The sequence below is a fragment of the Pleurodeles waltl genome, chromosome 4_1 (genome assembly GCF_031143425.1).
Source record: "Pleurodeles waltl isolate 20211129_DDA chromosome 4_1, aPleWal1.hap1.20221129, whole genome shotgun sequence".
Lineage (NCBI taxonomy): Eukaryota > Metazoa > Chordata > Amphibia > Caudata > Salamandridae > Pleurodeles > Pleurodeles waltl.
This window is the reverse complement of record NC_090442.1, coordinates 153,618,798-153,637,147: the sequence shown is the minus strand read 5'-3', so window position 1 is coordinate 153,637,147 and position 18,350 is coordinate 153,618,798. Positions and strand designations below refer to the sequence as shown.

General features: G+C 42.7%; 1 protein-coding gene across 1 annotated transcript in view; it reads right to left on the bottom strand.

Moving 5' to 3' along the window:
• Window positions 1-18,350, bottom strand: part of LOC138287493 (solute carrier family 23 member 1-like) — a 293,360-nt gene that overhangs the window by 148,911 nt on the left and 126,099 nt on the right. Inside the window, exons 2-3 of the mRNA XM_069227946.1 lie at window positions 12,701-12,868; window positions 11,244-11,401 (exon numbers count right to left, since the gene is read on the bottom strand). Coding sequence (XP_069084047.1) covers window positions 11,244-11,401; window positions 12,701-12,868 — 326 coding nt within the window. The remainder of the gene's footprint in view (window positions 1-11,243; window positions 11,402-12,700; window positions 12,869-18,350) is intronic.

Below are 18,350 nucleotides of genomic sequence, written 5' to 3'. Positions count from 1 at the left end.
ACTTTATATAATCCCTGGATGTAAGATATATGCATGAACTGTAAGAATGTCAGGTCTGTTGGACTCACCTAGTGTTTACATAAATAATAATTTAAATACCACTATTTTGTTTTATAGCGCTACTCATCCCAATGCAGGATGTCAGAGCACTTTACATTATGTGTAAACATTGTACATCGACAATAAATAATGTGTGTGTAAATCAATGTACAGGACCTGTTACATACGACAGTCAGGATTACAAGGTGTAGGGAGTCACATCTCCTTCATAGCTCATTGTGATGTATTAGAAGGATTACAATTTATGAACTGCAAGTAACAAAAGGATCTCTGTTGAAAGCAGTAACTCACATACTGAACTACATAAAATAAAATGAAATGTGCCATCTGCATGTTGCTTGATGTGCTTTGCAGGAGACACTTAACCCTCTATGCTAATTTGATTCAAATCTGGAACTAGACAAAAACAGATCCCTTCAGCAAGTGCATTAACCTTTATAGTTATCTCACCATTTATAATAATTTCCTGAGATTTAGTTGGCACACAAACAACTAGGTAGCAGCTTCCTTAACCCCATTTGATATTTTAAAATGCAGACTTTGTAACCAATTCAGCAGAGCATATTTGCTGCCACATTTCTCCTTGTTGCCAATTTCTTTGTGACAAGGTTTTACAAAATACATGTATAAATTGAGGCACAGATTTTGCATTGGGGTTGTGTCACTTTTTTTTTGCACAACCCCAACATGCTGTCTCATTTATTAAACATTGTAATCCACTCAAACATACTCATGTTAGACCTGCAAAACATATGTGTGAGGTCTTAAGATACAATGTCACTTCTTGTGATGACACTTCCTTGCTTCCATGTGCGATCTCACACCCCGTGATGTCACGCAAGGTGATGACATGCACCATGATGTCACTTGTATACTGCCTAACTTGTTTAGTTCCCGTCCGCTTCTGTTTTTTAGGACTTGACTGAAAAACACTGAAGGACAACCGGAAAACTGAACAACATATTAACCTTATTTGAAGAACTAAAAAACGGGATGGCCACAGACATAAAGATAGGACTGTTGACAACACTCACCAACAAGGTCTAAGGTCTACACTGCCACATCCGACAAACCTATAAAATAGACTACCTATACAAAAGACCAGCATTTCAGATTCTGTCGACATCTATTTAAAAAAGAATGGACAGTACAAGAAAGAGTGAAGATTTCAATTTGACTTATATCACACATGAAAAAGCATACTCCCCTTGTGATCTTGTATCTATAATGGTAAAAGAAGACTACAAGTAACAGAAAGTTAAAAAAAAACTTTAAAACCTATTGTGCGGTGCGAATGAGAAGAGGCAGCACAGCAAGCGATTCTTTAAAGATTTCAGCTTCTGCCCCTGATGTGAGACAAGGGCTGATGAACATGTGAGCATTCACTTATCCCATAACTAATGAGAACTCTCACCCACTCTTTCTCAGAAACCAGGACATCTACTGTATGTATTAATTAAAAATAAAAGTGGGCTGTATAAAAAAAAAATAGGACTGTCAGGGCAAATCCAGGAAGTCTGGACCACCTACAGAAATAACTATTGTGAGGCAGATCCTCTGGCCCAGCACCAAGCCTGAACGTGGAGCGGCTTATCACTGCTTACCCTGCTCAGGGGTCTGGCAATACAAGGCAGCTCTTTGTCCAGCCTACTCTTTGTCCCATTTCAGACGCAGTCTCCAGCAAACGCTGGAGGCAGCCGCTGAGAGGACTGGAACATGGCAACCAGCTGCAGAGAGGTCCTGTAGAGATGCCTTACCAGCCAGCCCGCACCTCCTGTGGGAGTGTCTTACAAACAACAGGCTTGTCTAGGCTAGTCCAAAGGAATTGTAACTCATGTATAAAGCCTTAGCAAATAATTGTAGAAGCTTAAGGGGATGAAGCAAGAGAGGACATAAGTAGGCATGTGACAGTAGGATTGCTATCGGGCTACATTGTAAGTCAGGGCAGTATCTTTAGGGCAAGGCCAGTCTGAAAATTGCCCTTTGAATTATACATTTTAATACAGCAAACACATACAAAATGATTAAAAGATATTGTCTAAATTGTTGCCTAATTATCAGTGAAGCTATCAGAGGGATGCTATCATTTAATTAATAATTCTTAGGATTTAACAATGGCCTGTGCCACTGCCAGAATAGCTAAACACAAACTAATGGCCAGTATTTGTTTCTGAGAAAAACAAAAAAAGGTGTTGAGTGGAGGGCTTGAATTCATTTCAGCCATTGGCCTCATTTCTGTCCTTCCATTTTTTCCAACAATTCCACACCACTAGCCATATGCAAGTCAGACTTGGTCCTGTTCCTGCCTGAAAGGTACACCAAAACGTGCAATATAGTGTAATATAGTGTAATACTTCGCAGAATGGCTGCACTCTATCCCGTGATGGGGTGCTTGGTCAGAAGAGTGTTGAATTATGATTTTCTGGACACGAGATTCGTCGCCAGTTGTTTAAAAAATGTGCCACTCAAACACATCTTTCCTGGATTTTCTTCATCTGCGAAACTGTCAGATGTGAATTTTTTGCCACCTCCCAAGGTCTTCTGTGATCTCCTCTTCCCTTGGAGGAGAAAAAGAAAGGTCATCTTAATCCTGGCACTTCTGCCCTGGTCTGTGACTCCCTGATGCTGGCTGATGGAAGGTAGGAGAGATGCCACCCAGCCTTTCCCTTACCACATGTTAATGATGGGTGAATGTTGATAGAGTGCACCCAGATGAAACTGCGGCATACCAGTAACACATCAGGATGGTGCAAAATGTAGTCATAAGCTAAGAATACCTGACGTTCAGAATAAAATGTACAACCAGACAGTGAGAAGAAACTCAAATGAAAAACAACTACGATAGAAGATCTGCCTTCCCTACTAAATGGGAACACAAGAAACACCTTGCAATCCTCAAACTTGCACACCAGGTTCTACAGAACCTAAGGCCGTCCTACATCAACCATCGACTGAGCTTCCATGTGCCAACAAGACAACTATGCTCTGCTTTGCTAAACCTCGCACACACCTCCGCATCCATTGCAGTCACAGCAGAGGCCGCTTCTTCTCCTACACAGCAGCCAAGTCCTGGAGCAGCCTGCCCCTCCACCTCCGAACAGCTCCCTCACTGGCAGACTTCAGAAGGAGGCTCAAGATGTGGCTTTTCGACTGAGACACAGCACCCTCAGCACCCAGATACCCTTAGGGGTGATAGAGCTGTGCTTTACAAATGCTATGATTGATTGATTGATCAATACACTTTTGATTCTACAAAGTGTGGCATTCACTTCCTCACATTAGCATGCGGAACAACACTGTAGAACAGGTTATGAGTAAGGCAGCTAGAGAAACGTGATGCTGTGCAATGTAAACATGAATTTGCTTTATTTTACCCACACTTTTCCACCAGCAGTGTTCTGTACTTCAAGGTGTGTGCGTCTGACAAGTTATTTACCTTCTTTCCCCTTTGGCTCCTGAAATTTGGTATCACTTCCAGGGTTACTTCCTGAACGAGTCTTTCCTAGCACTGGTATTTTCTTCACTTTTCAAGTACTGGAAGGGTACTTTCACTCCCAGATCGGTTTCCCGTTGGGAATCACAATGCCATTTAGAGTAAATACATTTGCTTTTTACCATCAAAAATGTTATGCTCTTTCTTCTGTTTTAAGCTATTTACATGGCCACCAACATTGGAATTCTCTCACTGTGCTTCGTTGAGAACTCAGTCACTATTCTCAGTATCCTGTGACCCCGGCTGGGTTCCCTAATATACTAAAGATTACTTCTCCGGACCATGTGGGGATCTGAAATTATTTAGCTACTTATTGGCACTATCGGCCCTATACAGTCTCCAACTTTATCCCATTGCTTCCTTCGGCAACAGATCTATTTGGCACTGACATGGGAAAATGTCCATTCAATGGTATTTCATGACTGGAATGCACATCATGTCTCCTAGTGAGAAACACTTTTCATAGTGTGGGCTGCTTGTGAGATAGCAAACAGCCTCTAACTCTTTACTATGCTTGGCATTCCCATATTCATCTACTGTTCCCTTTCAGCCTCACAACGTCCCTTCTGCTAGCTACCAATCAGCATCTGTGGCACATTGAGACAGTCACACTTTTTAGGATCCTAGTGACCACCCATTAGACTATGCTTCTGGTGTCTACCTCTCTCATGCAGTGATTCACTACTTTGCAGGGCTCGAACAGTTCAGTCATGATAGAAGGGGCCCTCAAATGAAAATCATGAGAGGTGCACCAGAAAGTTTGACTTCAAAGCAAGCCCAGCCCCCTGACTTTCTTCATAAATGGAGGCCTCATCAGGAATTTCTGAGTGTACATGCATCCTGTCAACCCAGCTTCTTACCTGGCCTGTCTGTCTGGGTCACATGTTCAGCTACTGTACTAAAGCACTGTAAATCTAGGTGTCTTCACACACAAGTAGATCATCGAAATGAAAACAAAGAAATATTTAGCTTCAGACCATGTGTAATCTACATTATTAAGACAAAACTATAATAGATCTAGGTTAGAGATCAAGTTTGCCTTTGCTTGCCACATTAGTTAGTCAACCCAGCTATCTAACTAGATCTTTCAATGCCACTTTATTCTCATGGCCCTGGTTATAAACACATTGTCGTTTCCTCATACTATATATAATTTGGTAGCATGTAGAATTTGACCAGTGTTCCACATTCTCAAGTCTGGGGTGTTCTACTCTAACATCAAAGAGTGGTTAGGACCTGACTAGATGATGAGGGGATGCTGGCTGTTGGGCTCTTACTGTACTTTTACCTGTACCTGAATAAATGGGATTTCTAGCAACATTCAAGAGTGGAGCACATCTTTATTTGGATGAGCCGTCATACAACACACATCTCAGATAGTAGTAGGTACACCAAAATATATGGCACGGTTGACCAATTAATGGGGCAAAAGAAATATACATTTATAATGCTAATAGCTCCAACTCAAGTAAATGCGAGACCTATTGCATTGCAAATGCTTGTTTTTAAAGTATCCTGGCTGGGAAATATCGGGAGTGTTGGAGTGTGACTTTTATAATCAATATTAACAATGAAAAAGCTTGCGATGTAATGTCTAATGAAACCGCATAAATGTAATACTTTGAAATGTGCCCACGGGGAGTGGCCACCAATGTATACAATGACTAATGGAAATGACTAATAATGAATTCATGATGTATTCATGTATGATTTTGTATTAGCACTAAGAGTTATGTATTAAGGTTTTGCGAAATTACTCACTAGGCCTTAGTTAGCAAGGGTCTGGGCCTAGCTGCCTGGTCTCATATTAACTGTGTTTTTTAACGTGCAATGTGCTGCTTTCCCTGAAGGACACGACACTGTATTTTTCCAGAAGCTAGAGATATGTGTGTAACTGTGGTAAATTCTTTCTCATGGGACCCGACTTGCTCAAGGAGACATTCTTGCCGAATGCAACAGTGTAATTTGCAACAGGTGCAAGGTAGCCTAAACTGGTAAAGACAATGGAACTACTGACTGGAGCGACAAGTGTAACTTTTCTTACCTGACATTGTACCCGTTGGAAACGTCAATTACGGGAATTGCATGACAACTGTCTTAGGTGAAAATTCTAGTAAGATGTGCGACGGATTATTGGACAGAGATAACGATGCACCAAATATTGCCCAATGGGAAATTAGGGACTTGTCCGACAACTTTGATATAACAATGTGACACCAGGAGAAACCAGCCATTATCCTGCCATTGTTACCCTGCCATTATCGAGACATTCTTCATCACCCTTAGCCTTTCTGAGAGACTTTGTCCTTTACTTTAAACCATCCTTGCCTTACCCTTTGCCTGACTGCACTTCTCCTCCTTATGAGGGAAGAGTCTTTTGCTATACCCTGCTGAGACTTACCTGCTTATTCTGGCTGATGGTGAATCGACTGATGTCCTGAGGACGAAGACTGACACTGTATGCCGCCCCATTTGGATGGGTAACTATCTGATGATAAATTGTAATTGTCTGTTTGCCTTTTCTTTCTAGGTACCAACTGCTCTTTTGATAGAGACCATTGTTAGATGTTTTCCAAATTCATGTTGCAAAATGATTTTGCATGAAGCCCAACATGCTAATGCTAATTAGAGGTTAGTTAAGGAGTTCACTAAAATCGGGTGCAAATAGACAAATGACTGAACCTTTGCTTTGTTGAATAATGTACTAATGCTACTCTGCTAAAGACTGATTCATGTTGACGTCGTGCTTTGTCCTAATGTTCATGATCTATGCTCTGATAAAGTCTTATTCGAGTTGCTATATCGTAGTTTTGTTGATGTGCTTACTGATATTGAGACTAATGAATATGCGAGTAGATTGTAACTAATAGGAAATAAATATGCAAAATCTTACTAGATTTGTGTGGTTATTCATGGCTGAAAGGTCATGGTGTGCTTTCATTCTTAATAAATGTTGTTGATCAGTTTGATTGCTTAGTTATTGTGAATATTGATTAGGTTATTGATCTATCAATTTAGATGTTAAATAGATACCAAAGTTGGGACGCGTTATCAGGAGCCTCACAGCTGAATGCAATGGAGGGGAAAAAGGCACACAGCTTGTCACTTCACAAGTACTTAAGAGAGGCACGCTTTTGACTTTATATAATCCCTGGATGTAAGATATATGCACGAACTGTAAGAATGTCAGGTCTGTTGGACTCACCTAGTGTTTACATAAATAACAATTTAAATACCACTATTTTGTTTTATAGCGCTACTCATCCCAATGCAGGATGTCAGAGCACTTTACATTATGTGTAAACATTGTACATCGACAATAAATAATATGTGTGTAAATCAATGTACAGGACCTCTTACATACAACAGTCAGGGTTACAAGGTAGAGGGAGTCACATCTCCTTCATAGCCCATTGTGATATATTAGAAGGATTACAATTTATGAACTGCAAGTAACAAAAGGATCTCTGTTAAAAGCAGTAACTCACATACTGACCTACATAAAATAAAATGTGCCATCTGCATGTTACTTGATGTGCTTTGCAGGAGACACTTAACCCTTAATGCTAATTTGATTCAAATCTGGAACTAGACAAAAACAGATCTCTTCAGCAAGTGCATTAACCTTTAGAGTTATCTTACCATTATAATAATTTCCTGAGATTTAGTTGGCACACAAACATCTAGGTAGAAGCTTCCTTAACCCCATTTGATATTTTAAAATGCAGACTTTGTAACCAATTCAGCAGAAGAGATTTATTGCCACATTTCTCCTTGTTCCCAATTTCTTTGTGACAGGGTTTTAAAAAAGAAATGCATAAGTTGAGGCCCATATTTTGCATTGGGGTTGTGTCACTTTTTTTTTTTTAGCACAACCCCAACATGATGTCTCATTTATTAAACATTGTAATCCACTAAAATGTACTCATATTAGACCCGCAAAACATACGTGTGAGGTCTTAAGGTACAATGTCACTTCTTATGATGACACTTCCTGTGCTTCCATGTGCGATCTCACCCCGTGATGTCATGCAAGATGATGACATGCACCATGATGTCACTTGTATACTGCCTAACTTGTTTAGTTCTCGCCCGCTTCTTTTTTTAGGACTTGACTGAAAAACACTGAAGGACAACCAGAAAACTGAACAATATATTGACCTTATTTGAAGAACTAAAAAACGGGATGACCATAGACAGAGATGGGACCATTGAAAGCACTCACCCACAAGGTCTGAGGTCTACACTGCCACATCCGACAAACGTATAAAATAGACTACCTATACAAAAGACAAAAGACCAGCATTTCAGATTCGGTGGACATCTATTTCAAAAAGAATGGACAGTACAAGAAAGAGTGAAGATTTCAATTTGACTTATATCACACCTGAAAAAGCATACTCCCCTTGTGATCTTGTATCTATAATGGTAAAAGAAGACTACAAGTAACAGAAAGTAAAAAAAAACTTTAAAACCTATTTTGCGGTGCGAATGAGGCGAGGCAGCACAGCACGCGATTCTTTAAAGATTTCAGCTTCTGCCCCTGATGTGAGACAAGGGCTGATGAACATGTGAGCATTCACTTATCCCATAACTAATGAGAACTCTCACCCACTCTTTCTCAGAAACCAGGACATCTATGTATTAATTGAAAATAAAAGTGGGCTGTATAAAAAAAAAAAAATAGGACTGTCAGGGCAAATCCAGGAAGTCTGGACCACCTACAGAAAGAACTATTGTGAGGCAAATCCTCTGGCCCAGCACCAAGCCTGAACGTGGAGCGGCTTATCACTGCTTACCCCGCTCAGGGGTCTGGCAATACAAGGCAGCTCTTTGTCCAGCCTACTCTTTGTCCCATTTCAGACGCAGTCTCCAGCAAACGCTGGAGGCAGCCGCTGAGAGGACTGGAACATGGCAACCAGCTGCAGAGAGGTCCTGTAGAGATGCCTTACCAGCCAGCCCGCACCTCCTGTGGGAGTGTCTTACACACAACAGGCTTGTCTAGGCTAGTCCAAAGGAATTGTAACTGATGTATAAAGCCTTAGCAAATAATTGTAGAAGCTTAAGGGGATGAAGCAAGAGAGGACATAAGTAGGCATGTGACAGTAGGATTGCTATCGGGCTGCATTGTAAAATCAGGGCAGTATCTTTAGGGCAAGGCCAGTCTGAAAATTGCCCTTTGAACTATACATTTTAATACAGCAAACACATACAAAATGAGTAAAAGATTTTTGACAATTGTCTAAATTGTTGCCTAATTATCAGTGAAGCTATCAGAGGGATGCTATCATTTGATGAAGAATTCTTAGGATTTAACACCGGCTTGTGCCGCTGCCAGAATACCTAAACACAAACTAATGTCCAGTATTTTTTTCTGAAAAAAACAAGTGATGAGTGGGGGGCTTGAATTCATTTCAGCCATTGGCCTCATTTCTGTCCTTCCATTTTTGCCAACAATTCCACGCCACTAGCCATATGTAAATCGGACTTGGTCCTGTTCCTGCCTGAAAGGTACACAAAAACGTGCAATATAGTGTAATACTTCGCAGACTGGTTGCACTCTACCCCGTGATGGGGTGCTTGGTCAGAAGGGTGTTGAATGATGATTTTCTGTACACGAGATTCGTCGCCAGTTGTTTAAAAAATGTGCCACTCAAACACATCTTTCCTGGATTTTCTTCATCTGCGAAACTGTCAGATGTTAATTTTTTGCCACCTCCCAAGGTCTTCTGTGATCTCCTCTTCCCTTGGACGAGAATAAAGTAAGGTCATCTTAATCCTGGCACTTCTGCCCTTGTCTGTGACTCCCTGATGCTGGCTGATGGAAGATAGGATAGATGCCACCCATCCTTTCCCTTACCACATGTTAATGATCGGTGAATGTTGATAGAGTGCACCCAGATGAAACTGCGGCATACCAGTAACACATCAGGATGGGGCAAAATGTAGTCATAAGCTAAGAATACCTGACGTTCAGAATAAAATGTATAACCAGACAGTGAGAAGAAACTCAAATGAAAAACAACTACGATAGAAGATCTGCCTTTCCTACTAAATGGGAACACAAGAAACACCAGACCAGTTTCATCTTTATTGGACCTCATCAGTGTGGAAACAATTGAAATGGTTGGCATACCTCTGGGTATACCAGTTGCACTTAGGGCATCTTTCTAAGAAAAACAAGAGTAGTGATGGGTGGAAGGCTTGAATTAATGTCAGCCTCTGGCCTTATTTCTGTCAATCAATGTTTGCCCCTATTCAACGACACTAGCCATATGCAAATCAGACTTGGGCCCTCATTACGACCCTGGCAGTCTGAAAACCGCATGGGCCGCGGTGGCGGTCTCTGAAGAACGCCAAATTACGAGTTTGGCAGTTTGGCCGAAGCCAAACCGCCGATACTCCTCCCGTCCTACCGCTCTTCTGCGGTCCGACGGGCTGGAGGTGAGCACATCCAGCATGGCGGATGCCGTAATACCGCTAGCGGTATTACGACGCAGGAGACGGTAGCATTTTTCTGGCAGTCGCATCACCAGAAAAAGCTGGTAGTCTTGCATCCTCGCAACAGGAATAAGCATTTCTGTTGCCATGATACACTCACACGCACTTCCACATACCTGCACGCATAACTCACTCACTTCTACATACAAACACAACCCCACTTATCCACGCAAACGCAACATGCACACACCCATTCACACTGACAAACATCCCCAAACACCACTCACATGCACGCATTCACTCCCTCTTTCCCCCTCCAGCACATACCCACATTCACACCTCCCTCACCCGCATGCATCCTTTTACGCCCCCCTCCATACCGCCCCATTCTGCACCACACACACACACTCACCCCATCCATCTGCATTCACCAACAAACATGCACCCACCACCCCCCCACATTCACGACACTCACACACAAACATACTCACACACGCACACACATATACACTCCCACCCCCTTCCCTGTCGGACGATCACTTACCTCATCCATAAAGGAGGTCGCCCGGGAGGGGACAGGTCCCGGCGCTTCCACCATCGGCAGCACCCCACCATCAGTATCAGTCGTAATTCGGCGTGCGGCATCCTTTTGGTGTGGCGGTGCTGGAAGCGGAACTGCCTCTTTCCCTCTGACCGCCAGCATGACTGCTGTCGGATTTCCACACGATTTTGGCTGATGGCTGTCATAATGCGGCAGACTTAAGACCACCAGCACTGGCAGTCTTTCAGCGCCCCCAGCTTTGGCGGTCTTGTAAAAAGACCTCCAAAGTTGTAATGAGGGCCTAAAGATTCAATACCCTGGTACCATAACTATGGAAACTGTTTAGAATCATAAACATACTATCTGTCACACAACACCCAGCCACCCATTCTTTCCCAGTCAATCACTCTCTTTAACATTCAGTAAATTACGCCAAGTGATGCATTTTGTATAATAGGATGTTTTGGAACCTATGTAAGTAAACCTGTCTTCGTGTACCCTTTTTTTCAAATGCCAAATTGTTTGTGGATCTGTTCCAAATAGAACTTGATCATTTGCAAAAAAAATGACTTCAAAGATTGGGATCCATCCAGGAGAGGGTCTTATTTAGAAAAAGAGAGGGTTTAGACTGTCAAGGAAATGGTCCATATTTTGGCAGTGCAGATTAAAACAAGCATCTTAATTCAGAAGGTTCAAAGCTTCACTAACCTGACTCCGAAAAGGACTTGAAGCAGGGTACAGATTCCAGAGACGAAGAAGATGGTGCTGATGAGGTGGCTTTGAGTCAGTGGGTCATGTGTCAGGCACAGCCCTTTGGACAGGATCAGTGGAATGGCCACAATTCCACCCAAGGCAGTCAGGTAGTGCTGGTGAGCGGAGATAAAACACACAGTATGAGAATACTACTTTTACAGATCAATAATTTGGAATTTCAGTTCTCCTGTGACATAAGTAAACTCTCCTGGTTTGCAGTGAAGAAGCTTGAGGATGGGCAGGCAAGGTTGCCTATCTTCCCAGTCACTTAATACCAGGAAATTTTTGGCCAGTAGAGGACCAGATATCTCAGGGTGTATACTGACCAGCTGAAAAAGTGTCTAAGGACCAAAGATGAGGGTGTCTAAAATGCTTTCTGAAGCCGGCTGGTTTTATCAGGAGGTGAGCTCAGGGGGCTGGTTGAGAGTTCAACAAGGGTCTTTTGAGGTGCTACTAAGGGTAGTCTGAGGGCAACCTAATGGTCTGTAAGGACTGTCTGGTGGAAGGTGAGTACCAGTTTGCTGTGAATGAACACAAGCTAAGGGTCTCTTGAGCGCATTCTCTGAAGCATACCGTAGATCTATGTGGACTGATCCAGAGTGTTTAAGCACCACGTGCATTAACACAGTCTGAGGGTCTTTGAAAGCACGCTGATAGTTTCTTATGGCATGATGGAGAGGTCTGAAGGCTCAACAAGGGTCTTAGAAAGTTGATTGAGGCTATATACATACTTGTGATACAGTCTAAAGGCATGCAGAGGGTCAGGTGGGTGTTCCTAAGGTCCAGGTGGAGGTGTCGAAGGAGTGAACAGAGGGCCTGCTGCAGGTCCTTGTGAGTCAGTTTGGGGTTTCTGAGAGTGTGCTTGGGGTCTGTGTAAGGAGAGTGAGGGTGTCTAGAATCAGATCGAGAGACTTTGGGGGCCTGCCTAGGATGTCTGAAAGCAGACTGCGCGTCTCCACCACCTTTGAACTCCATGTACTATCACCTAAAAAAAGGGAAGAAACACCATTATCATGGCGACAGCCCATCCTAGTGCTGGCCAGACCTTGCATATCCCCATGGCTATCACATGGATGGGGGAGGGCAGAAACAGAATTATGACTCAGGCTCTACACTTTTCAGGGCCCCACATTCCTACAGCAAAATGTATTCATGAGTTTTAATTTAAGGCAAGCCTGGTCGTTTTATTAAGAAGAAGGGAGTTTACATGTCCTTGCTACTAAATAGTGCTAGGTGTGATATATCTGTTACTGTTCTTTCCCTGGAGAACTTAGCAGCAGATACCTAGGGCTTCTGGAAAACAACAGGGAAAGCATGCTCACGTTTCTGACCCATGCACTGGACAGATAATCCAAAGGCTATGTCTGACCTGGTGATTGTCAGTCCACACGACTGCCTCCTACCCTTCTCACCTGAATACCCAGAAGGATGCACAGGTACCACGGTGGTACATCAGTGACACAGTAGGCAAGTTTGTTGGAGTCATTCTTTTTGTGAGAGGATATGTTGCCATTTTTGATCGGCTGATCATTCTTTGTCTTGCTCTCTGTGACCACACAGTAAAGGTTTCCATCTTCAATCTGATAGGAAGAAGAAGAAAAAACCTGTCAGGTATTGGAGAAATGAATAGATATGTGAGGCAACACATGAACCTCAACTCCAGATACTGGCTCTTCAAACTTGAAGCATTTTTCTCACAGCATATGGACATTATTGGCGTAAACATACTTTGAAAAAGGAGCACTCCCTAAAATATTTACTCCCAAAATGTATTGAAGTAAGACAGTCAAAAAGAGCTGAAAGGAAAAAGCGTTAGAGGTTAAGGGTATAAGGTTATAGGGTACAAGGTTAGGGCTTGAAGTTAATGATGCAGGGTTAAAAGTATATAGCTAAGGGCGTGGTACACAGGATTAAGTGTTTGAGGTATACAGTTAATGGTTTAGAGAATGGGGTTAGGTGCGTAGGTTATCAGGGTTGGAGTTAATGGTATAGGAGTAAGTGTTTGGGGTATAAGGCTTGTTTTTTATGTATATGTTTTTATTGGCATTTGTATGATATCAAGATGCATTAGTGAAATCAATGTGACATTGTTATAATGACATATTGGATTACAACAACAATCATTTAAAACCTCCCTTCCTCCTTCTGGATCGCCCTTCCATGTACTCGGTCCCTACTTATTATTTAGGGGAAATCGTACATAGCATTTTCATAAAACAAATTCAACCACTACAATCTACCCCTAGGTGTGACCCTGAGTCCCCCCCCCCCACCCCAGTCCTATGGAGGAATCCCACTCCCTTCATGTCACAGTTCATGGAGGACAGGCATCTGGAGGATCTAGCAAATCAGTGAGCATCTCAGCCCATGTCTGCAGGTCATTCTCCGGTTTATTGTCTCTACTTGACTTTCGCATGTGCCATTCCTCCGCATTCAACCATTCAACCATGTCTCAGTCATTCAGCATACTTCACGGCCATCAGGTATAGCCATTGGATATCAATTCTATGTTTAGCCAGCGTGAGCCCTAAAAGGAGGAATTTTCTGCTTATCTTCTTTTTCTTTTTAACAAGAATCTGATCTGGTAGACATTGCCCTATGTTTCTGGGGGTGGTCCAACTCTTTGTTATGTTTAGGGACGTAAGTACCTTATTCCAATACTCGCTTAGATGTGGGCATCCCCAAACCATGTGTGTAAAATCTGCATCCATATGATTGCATTGGGGGCCGGAAAAGGATCTAATAGGGTAAATGAAGTGTAGGGAAGTGGGGGGTCAGGTACACCTGATGTATACCATTCAATTGTGCCACTTTAAACCAGGCATTAGAGGACGTAGTCATGATTGATCCGCCCCCTGTGTATGGTGACCCATTCCTTTGCTGATACAGATGTCCCCAGTATGTTATGCCATTTGGTGTGCAGGGAAACTTGACAGACAGTAGGTCTTCCCTCAGGGCCCTGTATAAGCGCAATACCGATCTACAGCCACCCCTTAAATTAAACATGGCCACCAGTATTCGAGATTCCAAGGGAGCCTCAGGGAAAGACTGCAAAATCCCATGGGCCGTCGTTGCTATTTTAGGGTACTGGAGAAATTGCCAAGTCTGAGGCAGAATGCAGCCATGGAGTTGGCAAGTGTAAATAAGGCTTGGGTTTAACGGCTAAAGAATTTAGGGTACTGAGCTAAAGGGTTAAGCGCAAGAATTGAAGAGTATGGAGATTAAGGGTATGGAATTAGGGGTTAAAGGGTAAGGTTTTGGGAGTATTTACTGGCATATATACCAATGAGTGTTATGGGTATAGGATTAGAGGTATAGGTTTAGGGGTGTAGAACATAGAGTATATAGGTTAGGGGTGAAGGGGAAAGGAGTTGGGTTGGAAAGACATGGGTTTACAGTTAAGGGTAAAGGGCTAAATGTTTGCTGTAGAAGGGTTAAGGCTATATAGTTAACCATGTACTATAACAGTCGCTCTTAACCTGTGGTCCGGGGACCTCCGGAGGTCCGCGAGGCCTGTTCACGGGGTCCGCAACTGTTTTACAAAATTAAAATTAATGCAGGATATACAACCAAGGAAGCAAAGAAATGTAACATTTTAAACCTTTCCAAATGTGATTGTGAATTACACCACATATTCAATACTTAAGCATTTGTTTGGTTTAGTGTATACTTGTTTTGGTATTTTTGTCGATTGTTTTGAAGTTCAAATCATAGAATTGCTTAGGCCAGGGTCCATGGCTTCCAATAATGACTCAGTGGGGGCCCCCGGATCCCAGTAATGATTCAGTGGTGTCCACAGCAGTTAAAAGGTTAAGAACCGCTTTATTATACTATAGTATATAAATATGATATGTAACTATAATATACAACTATACGATAAATTATAAAGATATGGGTAAAGTTAAAGGATTTTGGTAAATGACTAAGGATATATGCAGGGGCGGCTCCTCCATATGGGTGGAGGAGCGTTGCCCCCCGCCAGCAGCAGAACCTGCAAACCTTTCACCAAAAAGGGATAATAAACTATGTTTATTATCCCTTCGTGGTGAAAGGGGCGGGGCCACTGGGTGACGACCACCGAGGAGAGTGCACAGTGCACTTCCCTCAGAGCGCATGTGTGTTTGGATGGCCGTCATGGGCCGGCCAAACGCACATGCACTGTAGGCTCGCTCCAGCCCAGCAACTCAGTTGCTGGGCTGGAGAGAGCCTGCACTAGCTCCCAGTCTGCCTGGGAGCTCCCAGCCAGGGCGCTCCCAGCCAATCCTGACCTGCTCAGAGCAGCGTCAGGAGAGGCCGCAGGGCAGGCTGGAGGCCTGTGCCTGAGGGAGGAGACGGAGGAGAGGAGCTGTGCGCGAGGAGCTGGTAAGTTTTTTTTAAAAAAATCATTTTAAGATCCGCTCCTGCGTGGAACCTCCCATCCCCTGCGTGCCGCCCCGCCCCCTCCTCATTAGGGAAGTGAGCTGCGACTGGATATATGGTTAAGGGTTTGGGTAATATAGTTATGGAGTTACAGTAATAAGTAACAGGTTACTCCATATGATTACATTTGTTTGCTGTCACAGTTGGAAATGTGTTTAATTTGTGTCGCAGAACGTTACTTTATTTTAGTCTATCTGCTCAAAATTTAAAAACTTAAGTTTTATTTTTCACACTAATGCTGCACCTAATTCATTTCAATAGAGCACACTCCACGCCCGACGTGATGAAAAAACGAACTGATGATATTTCTCAGGAAAGAAATCAAATAAATGAGATACAACACAGGTGTCCAATACCAATTCATATCGCGAACGGTGTGTTTCATGACAGACTGCGATGAAAGTGACTAAAAGGGATATGTTGTGTGAAGTTTGATTTTTTTTTACTGTCATATACGCATGAAACCATGAACTTGGCAATTTATGTTACGTGTAACCCTATTTAAACTGGCAAACTGATTTAGCATATAGTATACCTCAGAGAAACTATCTGGCTCCAAATTCATAAGGGGTGCAAACCGTGCACCCAGAAAGCACAGAACATGCATTTGCACTCAGCTTGTGATTGCAGCATCGGTTTACTACTCCTCAATGACATTATGTATAGAAAAGAAATAAATATGCATACAGTATGGCTGGATTCGGTAAAAGTGAACATTATCTCTCCCAAATATAAAAGTATCTTGTAAACCGGTAATTGTCAGAATTTTCGAAGTGAAGTAAAAAAATAAAATAAAAAAAAACTCACAAAACCTTGCTGCGGAAAGAAGTGTACAACCCGTGTCTTAACCTTGAACCTCTAAATGTTCCATATTCGAAAGCATAGATTTGAGGTGTTGAAAAGAAACGGATATTTAAGAAGGCACTTCATTCCAGTTTCCAGGAGTGGAATGCACTCATATGATTGAGTGAAATACACATGAATTGTGAAGCAAATATAAACGTCTTTAAAAGGATTTCTCCAGACTTATAACCATAATTTAAGACACCCAAGGCACAGTGAATTAATGAGCTCAACTAGTTTCTTGCCTCGATGCAACACCCCATATACCCCCTACATGCCTGCAATGTGTTTAGAACTACATAATGATATTTTGTTTTAATCTGCTCCTCATGGATGTTAGTCTCAAAATTAATCCACCTTTTTGCCAGATTCAAATCCCCTACAAGGAGCACAAAAATTCAACAGCAGGTGTTACTTCCATGAACCATTGTAGAGTTCCCAGTTCAGGTTAGAAACCCATCCGTTTATATGTTTTACTGAGGATTGGATATTTTTGCCCAGTGCCGCTAATTAGGAGATACTGTGGATTTCGCTAGATTCACTTTTCAGCAAATTGTCTCTCCTAGCCCTACATAGACTTACTGAATGGTGATCACTTCAAGGAGGATCGAGGGATCTTTTAACAGAATTTACTACAGCAGTGGCATGGTGAATCTGTATGCATTTGCTGAGTTTGCATGCTGTAGAAGGTTGAGTGGATGCTGTGAGAATGTGGTGATTAACGGACTCTTGGTATCTGCGTGCTGGGAGGGAGAGGGGCCTGGGAATTGGTGACAGTTAAAGGGAGAATGGAGCCCTAACAGGACTGTGACAGTAATCTAAGGGCCTTAAGAACTGCTGTAAGCACTAAGGGCTTAATTTAGGCTTTGGCAGAGAGGGGACTCGGTCGCAACGGCGACAGAGTACCATCTCTGTCAAGGCGAAGTTGCCAACCATTCCTCATCAGTGCAACTTTTTTGAATGCAGGGCTCCCATTTATCCTTCCACCACCATGGGAACCTTTTTCGGGGTCCCCCAAACACTAAATCAGGCCCTAGGTCTCTTTTGCAGCGCTATGTATTGTTCATTGAGCCATTACGGAAACTCGATCTGTCTATTTCAGGCACAAATTTCAGCTTTACTTTTACTGCACAATTTGTGACATTTTTCAGCCAATTTTGTCAAGGTCCCTCACCTCTTGTGCAGTTGATCTAGGTCAAACATACAAAAGGTGATGGGAGAAAGGCGTGCAATTTATGTAACCACTGGTAATCGCTCAGGTAGCATCCAAACCCATCCTTCTTTTGCTCACCATGCAACGTCAGCTTGGACCCAGCCATATGCAAATCAACCTTGACCCTGCCCCTTAAGGGAACAGTCCAGCCCAACAGCCAGACCAGGTCCTCACCAAATCAGAACACGAGCTATCTTGGACCAGTTTCGACCTGATAAGGGCTCATCAGCCAGGTATCCCTTGGTTCCATCACTTTTTGTGTGCTTTAGTGTGGCGTTCTGTGTGGCAGGTGTTTTTTTCTCTTCTTGCAGCCAACCTTTGGAACACTTTACCAGGCGTTGTAAGGAGCCTGCACTCCTTGAGGGGAGTGTAAACATGACTTTTTGCTTATCCAACCTGATTACCTGTTTATCCTTTTGCACCAGGCCGCCCTTCTCGGGTATTTGCTGTCCTTTACAAATAGTGTTAAATCATTCATTCATTCATTCGTTCCAGATATTCAGCCTCAGTGGTTTAGATTTTGTGTTTGTAATTGACATAATGAGAAACTGAATCAGGGCGTTTGTTGAGCTGCTGAGTTTACATTT